The sequence below is a fragment of the Callorhinus ursinus genome, unplaced genomic scaffold, assembly GCF_003265705.2.
Source record: "Callorhinus ursinus isolate GAN/ISIS: 27379988/994484 unplaced genomic scaffold, GSC_fseal_2.0 scaffold1, whole genome shotgun sequence".
Lineage (NCBI taxonomy): Eukaryota > Metazoa > Chordata > Mammalia > Carnivora > Otariidae > Callorhinus > Callorhinus ursinus.
In genome coordinates, this window is record NW_027397063.1 from 72,912,510 (window position 1) to 72,936,372 (window position 23,863).

The 23,863-nt window shown below is 56.5% G+C and overlaps 2 protein-coding genes across 11 annotated transcripts; one reads left to right on the forward strand and one right to left on the reverse strand.

The window, feature by feature from the left end:
• Positions 1-4,558: 4,558 nt before the first annotated feature.
• On the reverse strand, positions 4,559-13,188 carry CHRD (chordin). 6 transcript variants are annotated; one of them, XM_025869368.2, is made up of 23 exons: positions 13,041-13,188; positions 12,681-12,784; positions 12,050-12,179; positions 11,774-11,902; positions 11,584-11,683; positions 11,386-11,473; positions 10,882-11,023; positions 10,623-10,763; positions 10,457-10,539; positions 10,233-10,380; positions 9,977-10,083; positions 9,752-9,871; positions 8,987-9,143; positions 8,425-8,645; positions 7,858-7,971; positions 7,256-7,528; positions 7,069-7,162; positions 6,897-6,953; positions 6,502-6,605; positions 5,945-6,047; positions 5,260-5,414; positions 4,990-5,089; positions 4,559-4,756 (listed from the first exon to the last, which is right to left on the reverse strand). In XM_025869368.2, exons 1-23 carry the CDS (start codon positions 13,186-13,188, stop codon positions 4,704-4,706), a joined length of 2,871 nt encoding a protein of 956 aa, XP_025725153.1. In that variant the 3' UTR covers positions 4,559-4,703. The 6 variants fall into 6 exon arrangements, 3 of the variants coding, with proteins under 3 accessions (XP_025725153.1, XP_025725143.1, XP_073761578.1); XM_025869358.2 differs by having other exon boundaries at positions 4,559-4,759; XM_073905477.1 differs by lacking the exon at positions 5,260-5,414 and having other exon boundaries at positions 4,559-4,759; positions 4,990-5,085; positions 12,050-12,182; positions 13,041-13,163.
• Positions 13,189-14,356: 1,168 nt separating this feature from the next.
• THPO (thrombopoietin) lies at positions 14,357-20,768 on the forward strand. Of its 5 annotated transcripts, XM_073896167.1 has the most exons (7): positions 14,357-15,430; positions 16,783-16,940; positions 17,181-17,308; positions 17,597-17,683; positions 19,408-19,575; positions 19,810-19,890; positions 20,007-20,768. In XM_073896167.1, the coding sequence occupies exons 2-7, from the start codon at positions 16,928-16,930 to the stop codon at positions 20,472-20,474; spliced, it is 945 nt and encodes a 314-aa protein (XP_073752268.1). In that variant the 5' UTR covers positions 14,357-15,430; positions 16,783-16,927; the 3' UTR covers positions 20,475-20,768. The 5 variants fall into 5 exon arrangements, with proteins under 5 accessions (XP_073752268.1, XP_025725172.2, XP_025725166.1 ...); XM_025869387.2 differs by having other exon boundaries at positions 14,359-15,430; positions 19,822-20,768; XM_025869381.2 differs by having other exon boundaries at positions 14,360-15,430; positions 19,810-20,768.
• The last annotated feature ends 3,095 nt before the right edge of the window (positions 20,769-23,863 follow it).

The window sequence follows — 23,863 nt, forward strand, 5'->3', positions numbered from 1 at the left end:
CACATATAACACACTTCAGACGTGCATACGCATGACAACACTCCCCAAAAGCACCCGAAAAGACACAAGCTTGCCCCTGCTTCCCTCTCATGTTCCCTCATCACCCCTCAGAGTCGGGGGCTGGTCAGGACCTCAGGCCTCTATAGTGAGCACCCGGGCCACCAAGAGCCACCAGGAAGAGCAGCAGCAGCAGCATGCTGTGCATGTGGCTCCTCAGGGTGCCCTTGTCATGAGCATAGAAAGTCACAGCCATGGCCACCTGTGCCAGTCTCCTGTGCTGCTTCACCAGCCACGCCAGGCTCCTCTGGTCCACCAGCTACTGAGCAGGAAGAACCTGTCCATGGCAGAACCGTCTTCCTAGTACCCGTGCTGAATGCAGATGCAGATCTGCCCCTGCGTGGAGAAGGACTCAGTGGGGCACTCATTGGCAGCTCCCCTTCCACAGTCACCTGCTACTTCCCCACCCCACCCCCCTTGTCCCACCGCACAACTCAAGAGTGACGAGTCTCTGTCCCTGCAGTAGGACCAGGGACTCAGCCAGGCATGGGGGATTCCAAAAGAGGAGGAGGCTGTGTCTCAGCCAAGGAGCCAGCCGAGCCAAGGCACGAGAACAAGAAAGCGTGGTGAATGATTCCTCCCAAGGGACAGCTGGGGCCCTGGCTGAGGGCCACCTGTGCTGCCCACATGAGGATGGGATAACCTTCAGACCCACCCAACACCCATCAGCCGAGGAGCTGGGACCCCACTGATGGAATCTAATCAATTTGCTGCAGATCAAATCATTCAATGCCAATTTGCCAAGTTCTCTGTGTTGGTGAGGATTTTTTCAAAACTTCTGGGGTTTTGCCTCCCCTGGCATTCTAAATGCGAAGGGTCATATTTCCCTTGAACGCAATCTCCTGCTTTCCCTATTTGTGCAAATTTACTTGTGTTCCAGCTCCAGAGGTTATCATACAAATACCCTCCACTGGGTCAAGGACAGTCATCACTCACTTCACAAATGCGGATAGACATGTTGCAGGGACAGGACCCAGGGAGGGGACAGGGCAAAAATTTCTAAAACTTAGAAAAACACCCAAGGATTTTTTTCCCCCCACGGGATTTTTTTTTTTTTAAAGATTTTATTTATTTATTTGAGAGACAGAGAGAATGAGAGAGAAAGCACATGAGACAGGGGGAGGGTCAGAGGGAGAAGCAGACTCCCTGGTGAGCAGGGAGCCCGATGCGGGACTCGATGCAGGGACTCCAGGATCATGACCTGAGCCGAAGGCAGTCGCTTAACCAACTGAGCCACTCAGGCGCCCCCCCCACGGGATTTTTAAAGAGCAGTTATCCAGGGGTTGGAATTCTTTCTAACAGGTGGCTTTTTCTTTCTTTCTCAGACATTTGTGTATTACCATAATTATTCACAATTTACTTCTGCAGTGAGTAAAAGTAATTCTGGCAGCCCCTTTTGTTCATGAAAACATATATCAAAGGCCAACAGTGTTATAAGGGGGTGGGCTCCATCCTCAGGGCATAATCCTTACACAATCCCTAAGAATTTCTCCCCCATTTGTTGTCTTCTTTTTAACTGAATTATAACTGGCACACGATATGCTATCAGCTTCAGGTGTACAATACTTCTGTCATCTTTAACAATGCATTTCTGGTATTCCATACATATTCCCTTCACACATTGTCTCTGACTACCTAGAATATGATGAGCTAAAATGTGTCCCTTCCAGCCCACCTGGTGAGCTCCCTCCTCTTCCCAACCTTTTATGACTTCATGAAACCTCCCCCTCTGCCTCTTTCGTTGTGTCAGAGAGTCACATTTTTTTCTGTTTCCCATTACTTTTGTAAAAAGAGGTGGAACGCAATAAAACAGTTGTTCAGAAACTTTTCTGGAGGCAACCAATTCTTCCCTGGAATGCAGGCTTTCACAGAAACGGTGCCCAAATGGAAGGAGAGTAGGGCCCTGACTCCCCACTCCCAGGAGGCGCCTGGGCCGCTCCGCCCTCCCGGCCCCATTGCCCCCTTCTGCCCCGAGGGAGGCACCTTCACGGGTCCACTGGCAGGGTGTGAAAACTCTGTTCCTAAGTCATCACTATCGATTATTCAAATACCTGCACAGACACTGCTCACCGCTTGGAGACTTGGCCCCAAAGAGGACTGGTGGCTGCCGGCGGCGGTGCCACCATGCTAGAGCTCCAAGTGGCTGTTCCTCACCTGACACCAAAATCTGATGTGATGTGACACATAAACCTGGCAAATGGTGTCACCGCAGCAGGCGCAGAGGGCCCTTCACAAGTCAAAAGCGGAAAAGTGGAGGGCTGTACATGAAGGAGATTTCTCCTCACAAAACAGACATGTCCTCCATCCCTCCCCTGGCCACACAGAGCCCCCATACGACCTTCCATCTCTTGTTAGCCCTGAGGCCCTGGCAAACCCTCGGCGAAGCAGAAGGCCTGACTGACCCACAGTGAGAGATCAACTGTAAATCCTACCAGCAACTGTTCTGAGCACTGACGTAGGCTACCCAGGAAAATGGGCTTCTCCTCGGGTGGTGGTGATGTTGTTTGAAAGGGAAGGCTCTGAGTCTGTGCAGTTGCCTAAAGGGGAATGGCTGGGGTGCCCTCTTGAGGTCTCTGCAGGTCAGGGCTTCCCGTTTGTCTGCCGCGTTCCTCAGATGCAGGGCTGGCCTTCCATGGTCACCACGCCAACTTCCTGGGGCTCGGCAGGGCCTAGGGACTAGCCAGCCTTGGGGGGGGGGGATGCAGGCGATGATGGGAGAGGTGTTTCAGGAACTGTTGTCTGAGGAGAACACTGCTCTGCCCAGGCACCCGGCTGCCATCCTCTGACGCCGCTCTGAAGCCCTGATGGGTCCTGCGGGGCAGGGTCCCGGGGGCAAGCCCATCGAGCCACCCTGTGGATGCTCACTGCCTCTGCCCTTCCTCCCTGTCTTGTGAGCATCGGTAGCAAATTCAGGTCAAACTGAAGGATCCAAATTTCCTTTTCAACCCTTCTTCCCTCGAAACTCCCTCGCCAGGGAGGACAATACTGTCAGCGCATCCGTTTCTGGGCCAAATCCTCCATCACCCCACACCTGGCCCTGTCCTCTGTTCCCCGCGTTCAGCCCCGTGGCAACACTGCTGCTTTGTCTTCCCGATCTGACCCTCACGATCCCCCCCCCCCCCCCCCCCGACCGCCGGGGCTCTGGGCCAAGTCCAGTTTCCCCTTATCCTCCCTACGTCTCCAACCAGCCTCCCCACTCCCTCTGGGCATTCAGCAGAACATCTCTTAATTGAAACCCTTGGCCACACTCTTCCCCAGACTGCTCCCTGCCTTTCATTTCAAACCAGCTCCAGGAACCCTACCTCGGTCACCGTGCCTTTCCTACTAACGTGCACTGGGCACAGAGCTGCGATTGTCACAGGCTCTGACCGACTCCTGTGAGGGAGATAGCAGTTGTACAGAAAGGAAACAGGGACTCTGGAAGGTTCAGTAACTCAGCTAGTTAACAGCAGAACTGGAGCTCCCACGGGCGAAGACAATAACGTCTTAAGCACGCACGGCATGCCTCACCCTAAACAAGAAGCCTGTGATTGCCCTTTCCCAGTACCCGACTAGGTCATAAAATGCCATAATTCACATTATCCCACATTGTTTATACAGAAGACAGATCTGCAGGTACATACATTGCTAGCTCTCTACCCTGACACTCTTCTTTCCCTCGCGCCCCCCACCCCCAGCTCCGTGGGCATGCCCAGTAGCTGATGGCAGGAAGGGGGAGGCAGGGGCAAGGGTCCTATCTTATTCTGTACACCACTTGGTCCCAAGATAAGCTCGGCCAAGAACGGGGCCAGGGCCGATTCCAGTCCACTCTGATCCAGATTTGCCCCCGAACTGGTCTGGAACACAATTCATTTCCAGAAAAGAATAACAGGGGCGTGGTTGCCTCCCTCGGGACAAAGAAGATCGAGGCTGGTGGCACTTTTGTTTCTCTCTTTGGAGCCATTTCAAACATGGGGTCAGCAAAATGCCAGCCACGGGTAGGCCAGGGGAAACCACACTTGTGTCGGGCTGCCTGAGTTCTTGAGGCTCTGGTCCACGTCAGTGACAGTCCCAGGCCCCACCGTGACATCCGGGCAGGCCAGCCAGCGACAGTGCCGTCCCTCTCCCTCTCCGGTCTCTTCACGCTCCCCAAGGCTCAGGGGGAAGCCCCTGGAGCCAAGGCTCCCACTCTCAGACCTTCTCCACTGGGCCGACTCAGGTCCCTGATCACACACAAAAAAACAATTTAGCCTTGAGACTGGAAAAAAAAAAAAAGTTTTAATAAATACAAAAATCTCCAATAATGACTCTGCTCAGCTCAGGGGCAGCAGGAGTGAAGTGGGGGGACCCTTGGTGCTGAGTGAGGATAAATTAAAAATCCCAACAAGCCAGTGACATTATGTACAGAGAGAAAGGGGTTGGGCTTCCAAGGCAGTGGCTGGAGGGTGACAGGGCAGGAGTCGGAGTGGCCGTGGCCTTGGTCTGCCCTGGCTGCCCCTTCCCCTCGTGGAGGTGTGGTTCCCAGAGGTAGTGGGGGGAGGGAGAAGAGGCAGAAAAGAGGGGCCAAAGGCACTGGGTTTCCCACAGGAGAACGCAGGGTCCTTGGCGCCAATCCTTCCCCCAGCCCAGGCCCCGTCCTCTTGGTCATGCGGCCTTCTGGCTGCTCCCTAGGAGCCTTCGGCTTCTTTCTCCAGCTCTGGAACCGTCCTTGTCTCTGGGGCTGCTGGAGACAGAAGGGAGTAAATTTTGGAGCTGTGTGACCTTAGCCTAGCTGCTTAATTCCTCTGAGCTTCAGAAATCTCACTTGTAAAGAAAAAGTAATCAATACCAAGTCCACAAGGCTGCTGTGTGGTGGAAAGGAATGGCACCGGTGAAGCAGATGGCGCGGCTCCTGGCAGGTGGCAGGTGCCGCCTTCCCTCCCCAGGCACCCCACGGACAGCCCCCTCACTTACGCCGCCGGGGTGCGCAGTGGGGGCAGCAGCGACTCTCCTTCCCTGGACCGCAGGACAGTGGCAGTGAACAGTCATCCCGCTCACAGTGGGGCACCCCTGCCTGGTGCAGGACAGAGCGGATTTGCAGGGTACCCAGACGCACAGGGACACAGCAGCCTTCAGCCTTTTCGGGGAAGCCCACTCCCAGGAGCCTGCCCTCCCTGGAAAGGTCTCCCCACTCTAGGCCAGGCCCCCAGTGCCCACCTCACACAAAGCACACTCCCCACTCACCCCACATCTGCAGGTGATACAGCTCATCTCCCCAAAGGGAGGCACCGAGGGGTGCCAGCTCTGGCTGTCTGGGAACCACTGCCCTGCAAAACGGCAGCCCCGGGGCCCATCGGCCTGCATGGGGTCCCCCAACTGGGGGTGGGCCCCTGACCCCACTGTTGGAAGGGAGGGAGGGAGGGAGGGAGAGCTCAGCAGATGTGAGTTCTGTGAGGGCCACCCAGGTTTTATTTGTCTTTGAATCTCCAACACCTAGCAGTTTCTGGCACTTAGTAGGTGACAAATTTGGATGAGAGGATGGCTGGCTGGCCGGCCGGCCGGCCGGCTGGCTGGCTGGCTGGGAGGATGGGAAGATGGGAGGATGGGAGGAAGGATGGACGAATAGATGGCTAGAAGGTTGGTTTGAAGGAAGGAAGGGAGGAAGGGAGAGAGGGGGGAGTGGATGGATGGGGCAGGAACTGGAGCCCTTCTTAGCCCACTAATAAAGCCATGCACATTCTTTCCAAATGCATTTAGAGCCCTGACTCCAGGCTGGGCACGGAGCAGTGCTCAGTAACTGCTGAATTAGCTGAGAAGTCCCTTCCATCCACCTTCACTATGCATCCCCTCACTGTGTACCCCCTCACCTAGGACAAGGCAGCGAAGCACCTCATCCGCCCCAGGAAGCCTCCGTGCCCACCCCCCTCACCTGGACACTGTTTGCAGCAGTCAGTGGGGTTGGCACGGACAGGCTGGGCGCAGGCTAGCCGAGGACACTGCACCTTCTCACAGTGCACCTCTCCAGTGCCCCCCTGTAGGGATCCATTGAGGGAGGGTGTCAGAAAGGAAAAGGAGCCTCCTGCTTCCTCCCTCTCCTTTTCCATCCCTCAAATGTCATACTGCCATGGCCCCTCACTCAGAGGCCCTGGACTGGTGCGTTATACACCCGAACTCAAATGTTCATGGTAGCCCTGCAACACAGCTGCTCTCCTATCTGCTCATAGGAGTGGAAAGGGGAGTTCAGGGAGGCACAGAAACTGCCAGGGCTATACGGAGCGAGTCAGCAGGCTGAGCCAGAATTCACACCCACGTCAGCCCTTCCCTTTTCCTGCAGGAAGCTGACTCTCAATGCTCAAAGGACTTTTCATAGTGCTTTCATCCTTCAGCCTTCCTTACCCAGGCTGGGCTTTCCTCTTCTGGCAGCCCCCTCCCCATCTCTGCAGACCCTGCTGGGTTATGGCACCAGAGAGGGTTGGGCGGCCATACCTTGCAGGTGCAGACAGCACACTTAATTAAGCCAAATGGGGGCACGACGGGGTGCCACCGGGTACCCGCTGCCCGCCAGCTCCGGTCACCATCAAAATAGCAGCCTGGTTGGGGGGGGGGACAGGGACAGTGCCCAGCTGCCATGAGTACTGAGCTCATTGGCTGGGCCCACAATCAAGGCTGGAGTCTCAGGCCAACCCCACACTAGTCTAACCCCAGGGCCCGTTTGTGGACCAATGACTCTAATGAAGCCTGTCAGATGTCATTTGGAATCTGTGCCCCTCAGCCTCCCTTCACTCCCCCCCCATATATATTCTCACCCTTTTGTCCCCCTCCTGGTCCCACCCAACAGCTCCGCTGGATTCCCCACCCCTGCATGCACACTTCCGGCTCACCCTCTCCAGGGTCTCTGGTCCGTGAGAGCCCAGGCAGGTCTCTGACATCTTGTTTCTCTGTGGGGCCAGAGAAATAGTGAAGGCAGGGGATGGCCACCCCCCTCCCCCCCCAGAGGCCTCATCCCCCACGGTGGACCCTGCACTACCCGCTCCACTCAGGCAGGACACTCACCCGGGCACATGGGGCAGCACTGGTCCGGTGCCTGCACCGGGCTGGGACAGCTGGGCGGCGGGCACACCACGGGGTCACAGATCACCGTGCGTCTCTGCAAAGAGAGGTGGGGGGTGGGGAGCGGGGGCTTGACTGGGACCCTTGCCCCAGAACCTAGACCTCAGTGCGCCCTTCTGCGGTGTCTTACCTGGCAGGTGCACAGCGAACAGAGCGGGTCATAGTTAGGCGCCCAGCGAGCCCCATGGGGGCGCTGCTGCCCCTCGAAGTAGCAGGTGTTGGGGTCTCGCAGTCGCCCTGCGCTGCCGGGTTTGGCTGGCGCGGGGGCGTCTGGGCCAAGCACAGCAGGCAGCGCGGGCAGGGCGGCGGCCGCTGCATCGGAAGCCCCAGGCGCCCACGCTCCCTCGGCCCCCGCGGCCGCCAGCCGCAGGCCGCCCACCTCACATTGGTTGGCGACGTGCACCTGGGAGGAGAGGTGGGTTGAGGCAACGTCTGGGGCTCCCCCTCGTGTCTCCACCAGCCCCGGCCAGCCCAAGACACCTCCACCTCTGGAGCACCCCCACGCCCCGGGAAGATGCTAGTAGGCCAACAATCAGCCAGCAACCAGGGACAGGGTGGTCTGCTGCCAGCCTGGCCGTGGACCTTGTCGGGCTTCATCCTCCCAACCAGCCAGGGAATGTGATACCACCGCCGCCAGGGCCCAGGGGCTCAGAGAGCTCGGCGACTCAGGCAAGAGCACACTATGCCCGCCCAACTCTGAACCATCCCCAGCGGTCCAGACTGCCCGCCTACCTGCCCCCGGAGCTCCCCTTGGGGGCTCCCCTTGGTGGTGATCAGCAGGGAGGCAGTGCCCTGCGCCAGATGCCGCAGCAGCTCAGGTTCCAGGTCCTTTACCACGCCCTGGGCCTGTGCGAGACAGGATAAGGGATGGCAACAAGGCGCTCTAGGGCTGTGCCTACCGTTCTTGATTCGCAGATGAGAAACTGAGGCATGGGCAGGTGAAATAAGGTCTTCAGGAAAGTGAAACCCATTAGTGGTGGTGTGGAGCTCAGAAGCCAGGTCTCTCTGACTCCAAGTCCCTGGCAGCCCACCCCATTGGAGGGGGCTTGCTCCATCCCACCTGCTCCTCTGGAGGTCCCGTGCGTTACATACTATCCAAGAGAGAAGGATGCAGGAAGGAGAATGGACGCTAAAGAGCTGAGTCAGATTCATAGCCAGGGCTGTCTGACTCCCGAGCCCAGGTCAGCTCCGCCACGCCAGGCTACCTGCTCTCGGCCTCCCCCCGCCACAGGCCAGCACAACCCTCCATGATTAAAAAAGCAGATCTTTTCCGAGCTGCCTCCACCGTCACGTGCTCACCTCCGGGCCGTAGAATCCCTTCAGCAGCCGCCGGGGCCCTGGCATCCCAGGAGGCCCGAGGAGGTGGGCCGTGACAGTGCCCTGCTCTGAGCCACCAAGCCCAGCCAGCAGCACTTCATAGTGCAGGTGACAGTGGGTATCCAGGGAGAGCCAGGCATGTCCTGCTGCCTGGCTCTGCACAGGGGGTAACACCAGGGCTCCTGCCAGGGGCACGGGCAGTGCTGGATCCAGACAGAGGAGAGGGGACAGCTGAGGAGGTGGCCTAGAGCAGCCACTCCCTTCTTCCCAGTATTCCCCCATCTCCTGCCTCTTCCCCCGACACGCATTCCACACGTGGGCGGACACTGTCCATAGGCACAGGGCTGGGGGGCAGCAAGTTTTAGACCCCTGCACCACGGCCAAGGAGAGGGTCTCCCAGCAGGGCCACCCTCTACACCCCCACCTTCTCCAGATGCCAACCTGGGGCTCAGGCACAAAGAAAGATACACCAGGCTCTGGCCCCCGGCACCTGAGTCCCCGACTCGAGGACACCAGAGGGTGGGCGAAGCCCTGGGGCACTCACTCTCATGGCGGGCGCTGTGTCCACTATAGGGCAGGGCAGACACGTGCCCCCGCAGTTCTCCATCTGGGAAGTCCTTGGTGCCCACGTTCAGGAACAGCTCATTCTGCAGCAGCATATGAACCCCTCGGGCACCCAACCCAGGGCAGATCCCCACAGCCTGGGGGGGGGGCAGGGAAGGAGAAGCCCCAGCTGCAGCCTGCCAGATTCCCGACGAACCCCTCATCAGCTTTCACACAAGCCCAAGATTCTGGATGCCTTTCTGTATTTTGTGCCCCGTTACATCCAATGCACACACGCATGACTGGATAGCACCTCACAGGCGCAGGTTCAAGTCCTTCCTCTGCCCCTTCCTACCTATGAAACAGTCTTGAGGAGTTATTTAACCTCTCGGATCCTTCACTCCACCGTCTAGAAAATGGGAACCATGAGGGCCAAAAATAATATAAGAAAGGCAATAGGTGCAGTATGCAGCACAGAGAAAGGCTCAGTAAACGGCACTCATTGTTACCACATTTTTAATTACGTGGTCTCCCTGTCCAACTCCTCCTATTTGATGTGACATTGCTGAGGATGGGGGGCACATCTGATTTTCTCCGTATTCCAGTCCCTAGCCTGAGGCTCCCTAAAAATGTGTCCAGGGAATCGGTGTGTCAATGAGAGAACCTGTTAGTGAGTGAATGACCCCGAACCTCCCTGCTTATCCAACCCGGCTTTCCACGCCCCTGGGCACGGGCCCTGTGGCCTGGCTCTGCCGACAGCACTCACTGTGTGTCCTCCCAGCTGGAGTCCGGCCATGTGGCACAGGACCGTGCGCTGGTTTCTCCGCTGAGGCTTGGTCTCCAGCGTCATGGCCACCACCTCACTGCCTGTACCCACCACTTGCACCTGGGGGACAGGGTCGGGGAGGACAAATTGGAGTGGCTGAGAAGGCCTGAGGCCCGAACCATGCAGGCCGAAGCCCCTCTCGCCTGTGCCGCTCCTGACTCTTACCTGGTAGATCAGGGAGCCATTTCCTAGCAGTGTAAGGCTGGCTGAGCCAGCTGCACCCGTCTGAACTGGGATCAGGGCATCGGCCCCGCAAAGGACACTTTGCAGGACTGCAGGGGGACAAGAAAGGTGGAGGCAGGCTTGCCCCACGGCTGCTCATCCCTCCCCAGCCCCCACGATTCCTCCTATACCCACCCTGGCCACGTGTTTGTGCCTTTCAGTGTTATGTGCCCGGGGTGCCAGCCCCACCCCGCCTCACCATCGCAGCTCTGCCTGGCAGCGATGTGTCCGCTGATGCGCGGCCCTGGCCCACCTGCCCTCTCCAGGGCCATCTGTAGCTCCCCCAGCACCAGCCAGTCCATCTCCTGGGCCGTCAGGTTGGGCAGCACCTCAGCAAAGCCTGGCTCCTGGGGACAGAGCAAGATATAGTGGGTGCAGCAAAAGGCCAAGGCAGGTGGCAGCAAGAGCCAGAGCCTCGCTCACCTGGACTGAGGCATTGGCCTGGAGCTCTCGCAATAGCTGGCCCTGGTGTAGAATCTGGAGCCACAAGGAAACCTGGGCTGGTCCTGCAATGGCCACACGTGTGGATATCTCTGAGGGATCGGTGCTCTCCCTACCCTCCTCACGTGGCCCGCCCCATCCCACTTACCCCCACTCCTGGATTCCAGCAGTCCACGGAAGAGCAGCAAGAAATGCAAGGAGTCCTCCGTGTCGCTGAGAGTGAGTAGGGCGATGCCCCCTATGCCAGGCTGTGGGGGACCTTCTAGGGTCAGGATGGCACTGAAGGTCTCTGGGGAAGGAGGAAGGACCATGAGAGCCCATCAGGAAGTCCCCTCCTCAGCCCACTCTGTTCCTGGGGATACAGAAGACTCAGAACTTCACGTCCAGGGGCCATTTGCTCCCCTCACCTGCAGCCAGGGCCCGGTGTCGGATGAGAGGCCCCCAGACCTCCCCTGAAGGGTGAGTGGGTGTCACAAGTGCCACCTGCAGCTGTTCTGCCCTAAGGAGCCGCAGAGACAACCGAGGCACTGCCCGCCACACCCCACAGACCTGGAGCAGAGAGACAAGAAGGCCCTACTCAGACAGTATGCAACACAGGCCCGCTGAGAGGCCCAGCTCCGGTGAGGAAGGAATACGGGAAGGAGCCCCAAGCCCTCCTAGGAAGCTTAGGAAGGGGGCCTTGGAGCCAGATGGTGGGGTCCAAGTCCTGGCTCAACCACTTACTAGCTGTGTGACCTTGAGCAAATCACATTCTGCTACTGAGCCTCAGTTCCCTCATCTGTAAAATGGGCATCACAATGTCAGTGCCTTTCTCTCACTGGGCTGTGGTGAGGACCCACGGAGGCAATGCAGGGCCCGCTGGCAGTACAGGGCCCAGACTGGGTAAGCACCCATAAATGGCATCATCTCACCAGGCCATCTCGCGTGGGGGCTGCAGGGTGCTCAAATAGGACGCTGCCAGCCGAGTCGGAGAAGCGGATTCGAGTCGGGCGGTCCAGCCTGGGAATGAGGGTGCGGTGAGCGTCGGCCAGGAGCAGCTCCTCCAGCCTCTCCCAACTCTCCTTCCCCAGTCCCCAGCTGACCCCTCCTCCCACCTTCCCCTTTCTCACTGCCTGTAGGAGATGGAGAAACGCAAGCTAGAGCGCAGCAGAGACACTCGGGCCCGAGCCACGGCCTGCGACCTCGGCCCTGTCAGCAGCGCCACGAAGTCTGCGAGGAAAAGATGTGCCAGGGTGTCGGCGCCCGCTGCGGCAGCCCGGCCCCGACCACAGCCCCAGCTCCTGCCTGGCCCATACCTACCCGTGTGGCCGTCCCCTCGCGCCCGGTCCTCAGAGCCCGGCTCCCCGCGGTCGCTGTAGCTGCGGTGCTCTGGGTCCCGCGGGTACTCGAAGGCCAGGCCCGTCGGCGGCCTCTCGGGAGCGCCGCGCTCTAAGCCGGGAGTGGGAAACCCGGGCTTCAGCTGGGCACTACGAGGGCCGGCCGGCCGCTCCGTCTGCTCCGGCCGCGCCAGCCGCGGGGCTCAGGACCAAGCGTCACTGCCCTGCCGCCCTCCCCTCACCGCGGAGCCGGCCTTACCCTGGGGGCAGCTCTGGCAGCAGTGTCCCGGCAGCAGCCGCGGCTGCACGCACGCCAGGGCTGGGCACTCGGGTTTGATGTGCTTGCAGCTGACCCTGCCCGGGCCCCTCGCGCGGCGACCCCACTGAGGCTGCTTGTGGGGAAGACGGGAAGAACGAGTGAGTGCCAGACACCAACTGGTGGGACACCCCCCCACACCCGGCGATCAGGGGACAGTCATGGGACCAGACCAAGGTCATCCCATGGAGTCAGACCGCTCCACTTCTTAACAAGCTCCGTGACCCTAAACAAACTACTTAACGTCTCTGGGCCTTGGGGTCCCTATCTGGGAAATGGGGGAAGTAATAGTGTGTATCTAGCAGGATTATTCTAGGAGTTAAGTGAGAGACCGATGAAACAGTTGGCAAAGAGCCTGACACATAGTGGGTGATCAACAACAGTCAACACCTGAGACTTGAAAGAGGCGCTTCCTCTCCACTTTCTCCGCCAGAAAGATATACATATATATCTCCGAAATACCTGCAGACTCGCTTCTTTCTGCTCAGCAGCTCCGAGTCCACTCCGACATCCCGGGGACCCGAGCGCCCCCCCACCCGCAAGGGCCCCGGCCACGGCAGTTGGGTTCACTCACCGCCTCGCAGGCGCACAGCACACAGCGCATCACCCCGAAGGGCTCCCCCAGGTCCGGGTGCCACGTCTCGTCCAAGGCATAGACCTTCCCGCCGAAGGAGCAGCCTGCGGGGACGGGCTTGGCTGGCGGCCGCTGTCCCGTTCCTGCGGTGTGCCCGCCCTGGGCGCTGCCGGCCGGGCCCTGGGTGTTCCCCGCCCCCCCCCACCCAGGCCCCCCGCACGCTGCGCCTCGCGACCCCCGCCCACCCTCCCTGGCCGCCTGCCGCGCTGAGCCACCTGCGCCCGGCGCCCCCTCCGGGCGGGCGCAGACTTGCCCAGAGCCGGACTCTCTGCCTGCGCGTCCCCCGGGCCGCCCACCTACCTGCCGCTCCCCGAATGGGCAGCGGCTCCTTCTCGGGCCGGATGGGCAGCGCGGGGGGCTCGGGGCCGGCGCCGTGGGCCGGCGGGCAGCCGAGCAGCAGCAGCCCGAGGAGCAGCAGCGGGGCCGGCGGGGCCGGGAGGCTCGGCATGACGCGAACGGGACAGCTGGGGAGGCGGGAGGGAGGAGGGAGCAGGAGAGGGAGGAGGGAGGTGGGAGGAGGGCCGGGCCGGGGGCGGTACGGCGGGAGGGGGCCGGGGCCAGGGCCCGGGCAGTGCGGCGAGGGGCTCGTCGGGCGGCGGGAGTCGGCGCCGGGCCGGGCGGGGCGGGAGGAGCGGCCGGGAGGAGCGCGGGCGGGCGGGCGCTGACCCGGGCCGTACGCGGCTCTAGTGCCCCGGGCGCCGGCTCCGGCCCGTTTTATGCCCCGCGCCCGGCGCCCCGGCCGGGGGGCCTCCTCCTCAGCAAACGGGGCGGCGGCGGCGGCTCGGCGAGGGGCCGGGCTGAGCCCGGGGGGTCCGGCCCAGCAGCAGCGGCCCGGATCGCGAGTGGGGGAGGGGAGGGAGGGGCTGGGACCGGGCAGGGGAGGAGGGAGGGGCTGGAGGGGAAGGGGGAGCGGAGGGGGTAGGGGGAGGGGAGGGACCAGGGGGCGCGAAGAGGGGAGAAGAGGCGGGTCTGGAGCCCCCCGCTGCTGGCGGCCACAGGGCGGCTGCACCAGGAGGTGCGTGTCCGGCCCAAGACGGGAGCCCCAGGCCAGGGAGGGGCAAAGGCTGGGCCTGAGGCCTGGGCCGGCCACTGGGCTAGTACTTGGTTCCTGCCGGAAAGATGAAGACTTGTCTTTTAAGGATGACAACGTGCAGGAAAGGCCCGTCAACTGATCTCCCCTACTGTGGGCCCACAGCACCTCTCAAACCCCACACCACCCACACTCATTGCCTGGCCTGTGGCCCTATCTCTTCCCTGAGGTCTTCCCTCACTCTACTGTTCCCCAGGACAGGAACTTAGCCAGAAAGAGAGTCCCCTTTCTGTCTGTGACAGTGTTTCCCTCCCTACCGTAACCTGTCCCGCAGGCCCATCCAACCATCGCTGTCCCCAGCCTGACATCCTCTCTCACCCTCTTCCCTTCACCCAGGGGACCCTCTGCCTCTCCACCCCACCCCCCAACCTCCTTTGTCTTGGTTTCCTGGTCATGCCTGCCTCCCTGTCCCCTCCCACACCCATTCACCCACCATCCTCCCAACCATCCCAGCACCCTCCTTCCTAATCTTGGGAGGCATCTCGTCTGGCTGAACTGGAGAATTCCGGGATCTAGGCCATACTCCTTAGCTGACAGCCCCATCCTTGGGAGGAGGAGCAGGAGGGGAAGAACTGGGGTGGGGGTGATGGGAACAAGGTCAGGCCAGGAGGCCCCTGAGGACAGAGACTGTGAGGAGACTGGGATTGAGGGGAAAGCAAAGGAACTAGAACCAGGGCCAAAGGAAGAGGGGGGCCAGCAGGAGGTATTTGCGGGGGAGGTTCAGCAGCTGTCTTTCCTAAGACAGGGACACATGGGCCTGGTTATTCCTCTTGTCACATATGGAGTGGTAGGAGATGGAAGGGGGAGAAAGACAGGGCAAGCTCGGGAGAGCTTGGGCACAGAGGTAAGTGGCCTTAGCTGTCTGAGTCACTGCCCCCCCCGCCCCCGCAGAGGGGCACCTGAGCCCAGCCTAACCACCCCGCAGTCCTCTCAAATGGTCCAAACCCTTTTCCTATAACACTGACCAATGACGGGGTCATTCCCTAATACAGGCAATACCCACATTCCCACTGGGAAAGGGGGAATAAGACACGACCCCCACAGGATTATAGGAGAGAAAGGCAGGAAAGCAAGAGCCCTAGTGGGTCTCAGTAGCAGGTGTGTTGTCCAGGGAGAAGAAATTTGGCCAGTCAGGAACTGAACAACGCACCAACCTAAAACCAGAACCAGATCTCTGTGCCTCTTCCGCAGGAACAAAAAGATCCTGCCAGATTTCTCCTGGGGAAAAAAGACCTGTTCCCTTCCCATCTCCTCCCCCCAGCCAGGTCCCAGGTTTCCCATCTCCTAGAAAAAGATGGATCCCCCTGTTGAAATCCTCCCTGTGGTGTGTGTGGGTGGAGGAGCTGGGCTCTGCTAGTGGACCATGGTCCAGGCAGGGGCTCCACGTTCAGTGCGGGTGGGAGGAGAAGGCGTCACTTCCGGGGGCCTTCACCAGTATCTGGTGGCTCCCTGCTCTCTGATTGGGCAGAAGTGTCCTGGGCAGGCCTGTGACCCTACTGCTGTGGAGGGGCTGTGCCCCAACACTACGTGTCTTCCTACCCATCGGCTCCCCAGAGTGCTGCCTGCTGTGCACCTGGGTCCTGGAGTCCTTCTCTACCCGGTGAGTGGCAAGCAGGGTTTGGAGTTACGTGAGGGTAGGAAGGATAGGAAAGAGGAATTGGGCTCACAGCTGGGGGAGGGGCAGGCAAACTGGAACCTACAGGCACTGACCTTTGTCGAGAAGAGTGTGTAGCCTTCCCAGAATGGGAGGAGCAGGACAGAGCAGGGGTAGGGGGTGGGGTGCTGGGTTCTGAGGGACCGATCACAGACTTGGAGGAATATAGCCCTGTCCTGGCGGGCCCTAAGGAAAGGGGACGTGTGCCCTGGGAGAAAATAAGAAAGGTGGTGCATTTAGGGCTTAGGGCATATAGCATCAAGCCAGACACAGGCCCAATCCCCATTCTTACCCAGTTGTTCTTAGTTAGCTTATGGTTCTGAATCCTGGGACTGGGGAAGCTGGGCCCAAGGAGAGGGTAGTGGGAGGAGGGCTCATGCATGTTGACAGACCTACAGGAAATCCCAATATTGAATCAGGTGCAGGCCTCTTTGCACAACTTGTCAAAGAAGGAGGAGGCCATGTGGGGGGTCCTGTGAAGGAACTGGAAGGGGTCTGCTGAGGGGGCAGGGAGGAAGATGTGGGCTAGGAGTTGGATACGGTGGGTGTCCAACACAAGGTAACCATGTAAGGTGGGTGCCTCGCTCAGCAGGTACCTATTGCTGGGCAAATTGCCTTGGGTGGGAAGTCCCAGGACTGTTAGCTCCTCTCTCCGCCTCAGATAACCCAGTATTTTAGAACTGGGAGTGCAAAGAAAAACTCCAAGAGGCTTATGGGTGGGGGTAAATGGAGAGCGAACGAGCGGTTAATTGCTCCCATACCACCTTCTCATAATCTTGTAATCACCAACCCCTAGGAGTACAGTTTTGTTTTCCCCAAGTCCTCCGCCCCGCTCCTCCAGCTACCCCTCAACACATTGCACATGTTTGCTAGCTCCTCATGCTCACCTGATATCCCGCTTTCCAACCTCTTCTCCCAGGCTCATGCCACAGTACTCCTATTCCCTCTCCCCATCCCCGATTTTCTCCAACCAAACTGAGGTTGCTCGGAATTTGAGGCCAGTTAGGGTGTGTGTGCGCGCGTGCATGCGCGCGCGCTTGCAGTATTCCATCCTGCTGCTCTCGGCAGGGGCAGGAGCACCAGCCCCATGTCAGACTCACTGAGGAACCCTGACAAAGAGGAGACACCACATGCCGCAGTCACAAGGAGACCTGGGAGCAGTCAGAGCGCTAGCAGTTCCGGGCTGGTCAGCATCTCATGCCCTCCCAGCAGCTGCACCGCACACCGCCCCCCCCCCCCCCCCAGGCAGTCCTTTCCTTGACACCTGATTCAATGTTCATTATTCCTGTCACTTGCAGGATAGATTCCAGACCCTCTTCCTCAGCCCACCTGTGCCCCACCGTGCAAGAAGAGCCGGAGCCCAAGCCGCCTCCATGGCCCCAGGAAGGAGTCAGGGGAGAGGCCCCATCCAGGGAGCCGCTCCTTCCAGACAGCCTGGCCAGAATGGAGCCGACTGGTAAGAACACACCTGCGGGACCTAGGGCCAAATCACAGAGGGGTTCAAGAGGAAAGAGAAAGGAGATGTGCTGCCTCCAGGGTGGAGGGCGGAGGGAACCCAATCTCCCAGGATTTGAGGCTTCTGAAAGGTAAATGCCCTGGATTTCAGGTCTGGGTCCTAACTGGGAATTCCTGGACTACCACCTGACAATGATTTCTTCCTCATCCACCCTGTCAACCTCACTTTTCCTCTTCTAAGAACTGCTCCTCGTGGTCATGCTTCTCCTAACTGCAAGACTGGATCTGTGCCTCCCGGCTCCTCCCGCCTGTGACCCCCGTCTCCTAAATAAACTGCTTCGCGACTCCCATGTCCTTCACAACAGACTGGTGAGGATCTCCCAGCACTCTCCCCTCTATCCATTAACTCGTTAGATACCCCTCCTCCCATCATTCCCTCTCACTCCCAGACCCGACCACTGTTCTTCCCATATTGTCCTTGGTGGGACCGCCACCTCCCCATCACCACTCCTTGATGAGGATGATGATTTGCGATCTAGTCCACTTATAAAAGCTCTAGTCTGGACATGTCTTACTCCTGGTCACTGGGTCACCACCCCCCCTCCTTTATTTGAGCTCCCATCTCCACCCCACCCCACGACCAATCTTTTTCACTAGAACCAGTGTCCAGACGTTAACCCTTTGTCCACACCTGTCCTGCTGCCTGCTGTGGACTTCAGCTTGGGAGAATGGAAAACCCAGAAGGTAAGAAAGCCATCCCTTCCTTTGGTTTCCCTAATTCCTGTCTTCATCAGTTTTCTACTGCTTCCCATGGATTCTTCAAAATTCCTGAGCTTCCTAAAAATATCTCACCTTGCGCTTGGCCACCCTAACCTAATCTACATTCCACTATGATGATATCCTCTGGACAAGATGGCTTGCAGTCCCAGTATGTGAAAATAGCTTCAAAGCTGAACACCCAGAAAAGCTGGATAGAAGTCTCTCACAGCCATGCCTTTGACCTACTCCCATGCAAACTTCTCAAGCTGGCATGAAGAAGTAAGACTGATCTGTCATCCCCAGATGACACAAAACTGGGAAGCAGAGGTAAAATAGCAAAAGATAGAATCAAGATTCACATTGCTGAAAGGCTAGATCAAAAACAAGGTAAAATTTAACAGAGATATACAACAAATTCTACATTTACTCAAAGTAATCGAGTAAAGTCCTATTCCAGCTTTCAGGCCAAAATGCCCCCACTTCCCCTTATATAAAGTTCTGGCCCTAGAACTTCCTATGAACAAGATCTGGGAGGACTGAGTTGACCTCAGACTTAGCAGGTAACACTATTAAAGCAGCTATTTTAAAAGCTAGTGATTCTAGGTGGCTTTAGATGTTTAGCATCCACCTTGTGGAAATATTCCTAAAAACCTTTAAGTGGCCTGCACTTAACAGTACTGAGTTGAGTACTGGATACTCTCCTCTAGACACATGCTAATTTATTCAGAGGGACCATATAAAACTGGCATATGTCCAGAAGGAAGAAGCAACCTGAACAGTGAGAGGTTAGAAAACACATTCTGTGAGGAATGGCTTAAAAAAAAGAAAAAAGAAAAAAGCCTGTCTGATGAATTTGGAGAAAAGTTGTAAGTCTTGTGGTATAGCTGGACATGCTTTAGTATGAGGCTCAGGAACCTCTGGGGAAGGAGCACTCCGTGCAAGGTCAGCTCTTCTACCCTCAAGGACCCTAGAATCCCCTTTCTTCCCTCGGGTCTTGGCGGGGGGGGGGGGGGCGGAACTGGGCCAGGGACGAAGGGCAATTCCTAGGGATCCCTTGCAGTTCCAGCCCTGCCATTGATCAGAAGCCCCTTTCCTTCATCTTTATGATCTTTGTGATGGTCTCATCTCTCCGCTACGTTTTTAAAAATCATGATTTTAGGGGCGCCTGGGTGGCTCAGTTGGTTAAGCAACTGCCTTCGGCTCAGGTCATGATCCTGGAGTCCTGGGATTGAGTCCCGCATCGGGCTCCCTGCTCAGCGGGGAGTCTGCTTCTCCCTCTGACCCTCTTCCCTCTCGTGCTCTCTCTCATTCTCCCTCTCTCTCTCAAATAAATAAAATCTTTAAAAAGTAAAATAAAAATCATGATTTTAGGATTTTGTAGCAGAAAGAGTAGATTGGCAGCACTAGAACCGAGAGGTTAAAAACTATAATAGTGCAGATTCCAATGTAGTGTAAGGGGGAAAAAGAACCTTTCTGACTGAAGTTAAGGGTAAGACCAGGCTGGGTTACCGGACACTGGAGTTACTCAAGCACAGGCTGATGACCAATTGTCGGGAGACTGTGAAGGAATTCCTGGGCTGGGTGGGACCTTGGTCCTGTCCAATTCTCAGCTCCTGTGATTCATTCCACTGGCTACTCCTAGGGGCTCCCCACCCGCTATTAGCATGCCCTTTGAAGCAGGCCGCTTCTCCCTTCCATCTCTTTTGCAGGAGAAGACCAAGGCACAGGACGTTCTGGGAGCCGCGACCCTTCTGCGGGAGGGAGTCATGGCAGCACGGAGACAACTGGGACCCACCTGCCTCTCATCCCTCCTGGGACAGCTTTCTGGACAGGTCCGTCTCCTCCTTGGGGCCCTGCAGGGCCTCCTTGGAACCCAGGTAAGTAAGTCCTGAGTCAAGGGAACTACAGAAACTGTCCTTTGCTGACTCAGTCCCTTTAGAAGACCTGAGGGAAAAAGGCAAATTCTGGGAATCATGAGGGTAGCACAGCTGACCAACTAAGGAGTGTTCCCTCCCAGCCATAAAGGGAGCACCTTTATCTTTCCCTGGAGACGAGGGATGGCATGATATCCAGCCCAGGTCTCTGGCCTCAGGCCCATCCTCTGCCCTCAGCTTCCTCCACAGGGCAGGACCACAACTCACAAGGATCCCAATGCCATATTCCTGACCTTCCAACAACTGCTCCGAGGAAAGGTGCGCTTCCTGCTGCTTGTAGTAGGGCCCACCCTCTGTGTCAAGCAGGCCCTACCCACGACAGCTGTCCCAAGCAATACCTCTCTATTGCTCACACTGCACAAGCTCCCAAACAGGACTTCTGGATTGTTGGAGACAAACTCCAGTGTCTCAGCCAGAACTACTGGCTCTGGACTTCTGAAGAGTCTGCAGGGATTCAGAGCCAAGATTCCTGGTCTGCTGAACCAAACCTCCAGGTCCCTAGACCAAATGCCTGGACACCTGAACAGGACACATGGACCCTTGATTGGAACTCATGGACTCTTTCCTGGACCCTCACCCATGGCCCTAGGAGCCCCAGACATCCCTCCGGGAACTTCAGACATGGACTCCCTGCCCCCCGACCTCTGGCCTGGATATTCTCCTTCCCCAACCCATCCTCCTACTGGGCAATACACACTCTTCTCTCCTTCACCCACCTCGCCCACCCCCCCCGGGGCCAGCTCCAACCTCCATCTCCTGACCCCACTGTCATAGCCAACTCGACCAGTCCTCTTCTAATTGCAGCCTACCCTCACTTCCAGAATCTGTCTCAGAAGGAGTAAGGTACTCCGGCCCTGCCAGCATCAGCACTGTCTCCATGTAAAGTTCCCTTTCCAGGAGGGGAGGCCCTGGGAGTCAAGTTATACCAGATTTCCTGCTTTCACCTGAAACCCAAAGCCCTGCTAACGGGGGAGACACGGGACAGAAAAGGGGATCATTTTTCACTGTATATTGTAAAACTTCAGAAGCTATTTTTTTAAACTATCAATAATATTCACCAGAGCAGCTACTTATCTTTGGTCTGTTTTCTGCACAAATTTACAACTAATTCTCTACATGCTCTTTTTCATACAACAATTCTGCAAAGGGCTGGACCAGCCTGACTTCTGAACGGAGGTAGAGACTAACCTTATGTTTAGAAAACAGGGGAAGAAAGCTTTGGTTTTCTACTCAGAACTAAGGTTAGTCTCTTTCTCCCCTTTACTATCATTCTCAGCGGGACTCTGATCTCGTTTTCTAAGGAGATCCTTATTCTTGAAAAATGAATGAGAACTAGTCTCTCAGAAGGACTATCTTTACACAATCAACAAAACTGAGCCTGTATAAATAAAGGATAAATAAGAATACCCAAAAGCTAACTGAAAAGCAAGGGAAAGAGGTTCTTCAAGGGGCAATAGATCTCCCCCTTCCCTCCCCTCCAAAAAAGTTAACAGGAAGCCTCGGAGAGCCTCGCACCCCAGGTAAGGCTGTGCAGACAGTTCAGTCAGGACAAAACCTGGACGTGACAGCTGAGCAAACAGCAAGAGCTTCAGCAGCTCAGCAGGAAGCCTCACCAGGCACGGGTTCCTGCCTCCCTCCTGTGGAGGTCAGGGGGAAGTGCAGGAAGTGGCAAGAGTCAGTCTCCCAGGGCTCACACAGCAGGAGGGACAAGTACAAGTTGAAGGCTCATTTCCCAATTCCCAGAAGTCCACAGTATCTAAAAAGCAGCTCTATGTGACCACCATGAACTCTGCTAAGAATTCTCTAGAGAAGAAGCCCGGCTTATGGGGCTTTGCAAATAAATGCCACCGTGGTGCTTAGGAAAAGGTTTATGTTGCCCCAAACAAAAACTCCATTGCAAAGGTCAACCCTACATCTAGAGGCTCCTGTAGGAAAACTAACAGAAGCTTTTTCCTCTTCCCTCCTCCCCCGCAACTCCCCAAAGGAGAGGAAAAACTACCATGTAGGTAGAAAAGCCAAGATCCCAGAGTTCCAAACACCGCCACAAATACCCCGGGACCAGTAAAGGTATTCCAAAATAGAAGAAGGAAAGCCAGTGTGCCAAGAGCTTTATGTAGGTTACCTTTTATAGTGCTCACACACCTCTATCAGGCTGGGGATGCTATCAGTCTCAGAGAAGCCAGGCACGTTCTCAGTGCTCACATAGCCTGTGAGCAAGAAAAGAAGAAACAGCCTGGGCTGACTAGAGCCCATACGGTCCCTAGTGTGATGCACTGTCCAATAGATCACTCAGTAATTGTGCTTATTAGAAAAGATGTTCAAGTCCTGAGGGAGGAAATACATCAACAATTAAAGAGTTCTGAGTAGAAAACCAAAGCTCTTGGACGGGGAGACCAATTTAGACATCTCCAGGTGTCCTCCTCTCCCATCATGGATGGAACAGTTGCCACGGAGAAGGAATTGACAAATGCACAAAGCTCAAAAGTGTTGTTCAGATCTCAGAGGGTGTCAGTTTTTGCATGGGAGAGAACAGTTCTTCCACACTATCAATTCCAGCATGCCGTCAAGAGAACGGTAAGTGGAAACTGTAATCTACTGAAATACCAAACTAGGCTAAATGTAATAACCAAATGAAGAACTTTGTGGCCCATGAAAGAGTTAGCACCCGGGACAAGATATGTCAAAGGGACCAAAGGCAAAGGCTTCAGGGTTCTCAGCACAGTCAGATGAGAGACAAGGAAGGCAAAACAGCAAGGAGTATACATCTAGTAAGTTCCAGGCATCCAGGATTGGCATCTGACCTATTTTAGGGCAAATGCAAATAACTCATGGGCTTTTCCAGTGAACTAAGCTGTCCCTATTGAGAATCTAACCCTTCCCAAAACTTCGTCAGGCTGATTCTATCCCTTCTTCCCTTTCCACAAAATGCAAAAAACCATTACAACCAGAACACCCTTCTCTCTATCCGACTGCATGCCAGTTCCCTCTTCTGCCACCCCAGGGCAGCCAGGATAGTGTGCTATGCTACCCCACAAACTATTACTGAGAATTAGGTTCTCCAACTCTAACCTAAGCCCATCCTTCTCAAACACCCCCAAAAATCTGACTCCATGTAAAAGTTCTAGGAGTCCACAAAAGTTCATCCCAACCCCCACTGCATCTTCTATCCCCCCACATAGTAAACCAAAGAAACACCTTTTCCTCCCCCCCTGCAGAGATCATTCATTTTCAGCCCATTTCCCTAAATACTATTTCTAACACCTCATGTAAAGACCTGAAAATGATGGGGAAGGAAACACCCCTGGGCATCCCAGCAGGGGGACAGGCTCCCCAGGCAAAGCCAGATCAAAAGAGAAAACTCCTTAATACACACTCGCCATCTTTCTGGATTGCTACCCTGAATTTCCCAGGGGAAATCAGAGCCCAGGATACTTTCTCAGAGACCTTGACTGCCAGGCTGAAGAGCCAGCTCATATGCCGGAGTCCTAGTAAGCATCACCACTTCCTCAATTTTGTTCTTGCCCAGTTTTAAGTTAGGGACTGTAGTCAGGCTGCTCCTTTGTCCTGGGTACTGCCACTGGACTGCCAACCTCATTGGTATTGCTGCCCTGTCCACTGCACTGGTCTGTGCGGCAGCTGCCTGTTCAGTGTCACTGGTGAGAACCCCCACCCCCACCCACTTACCCTCCCCTCCAGGTCATCAATGGAATGTCGAGCAGACACCTAGCTCCTCCACCTGTTCCTACAACCACCAAATCTGCTCTTCCTACTCTCCTCGTAGTCAGGTCCCAAGCCAGCATCTAAAAGCCTCCACCCAAAGCTTCCACAAAAATGAACATTTCCAGGCTGTGCAAGTGACTCATTCAAATCAACGTGATCTGACTTCCTAAGAGACTGAAAGTGTTGGAAGGACACAAGCAGGGCTCCTTGCCAATTCAAAATTTTATGCCAAATGGGTGGTATCTTCCGGGGCTGGGGTGCCCTCAAGAGCCAAAAGCACAATACTCTCTCTCCCAGAGAGAAAATCACATTGGAGAATAAATGTTGGGGATAGTCAACCAGGAGGCTGAGATAACCCTAAACCCAGATACCAAAAGGTCAGAATAGATCCTACATTGACATGTGATCATCTGGCTGTGGGCCAGAAATACAATATACCACAGGCAAATTGGAAAAAAATGATTTTAGAGTAATGGAAAAGATTTTTTTTTTTAAGGTGGGGAAAACAGTC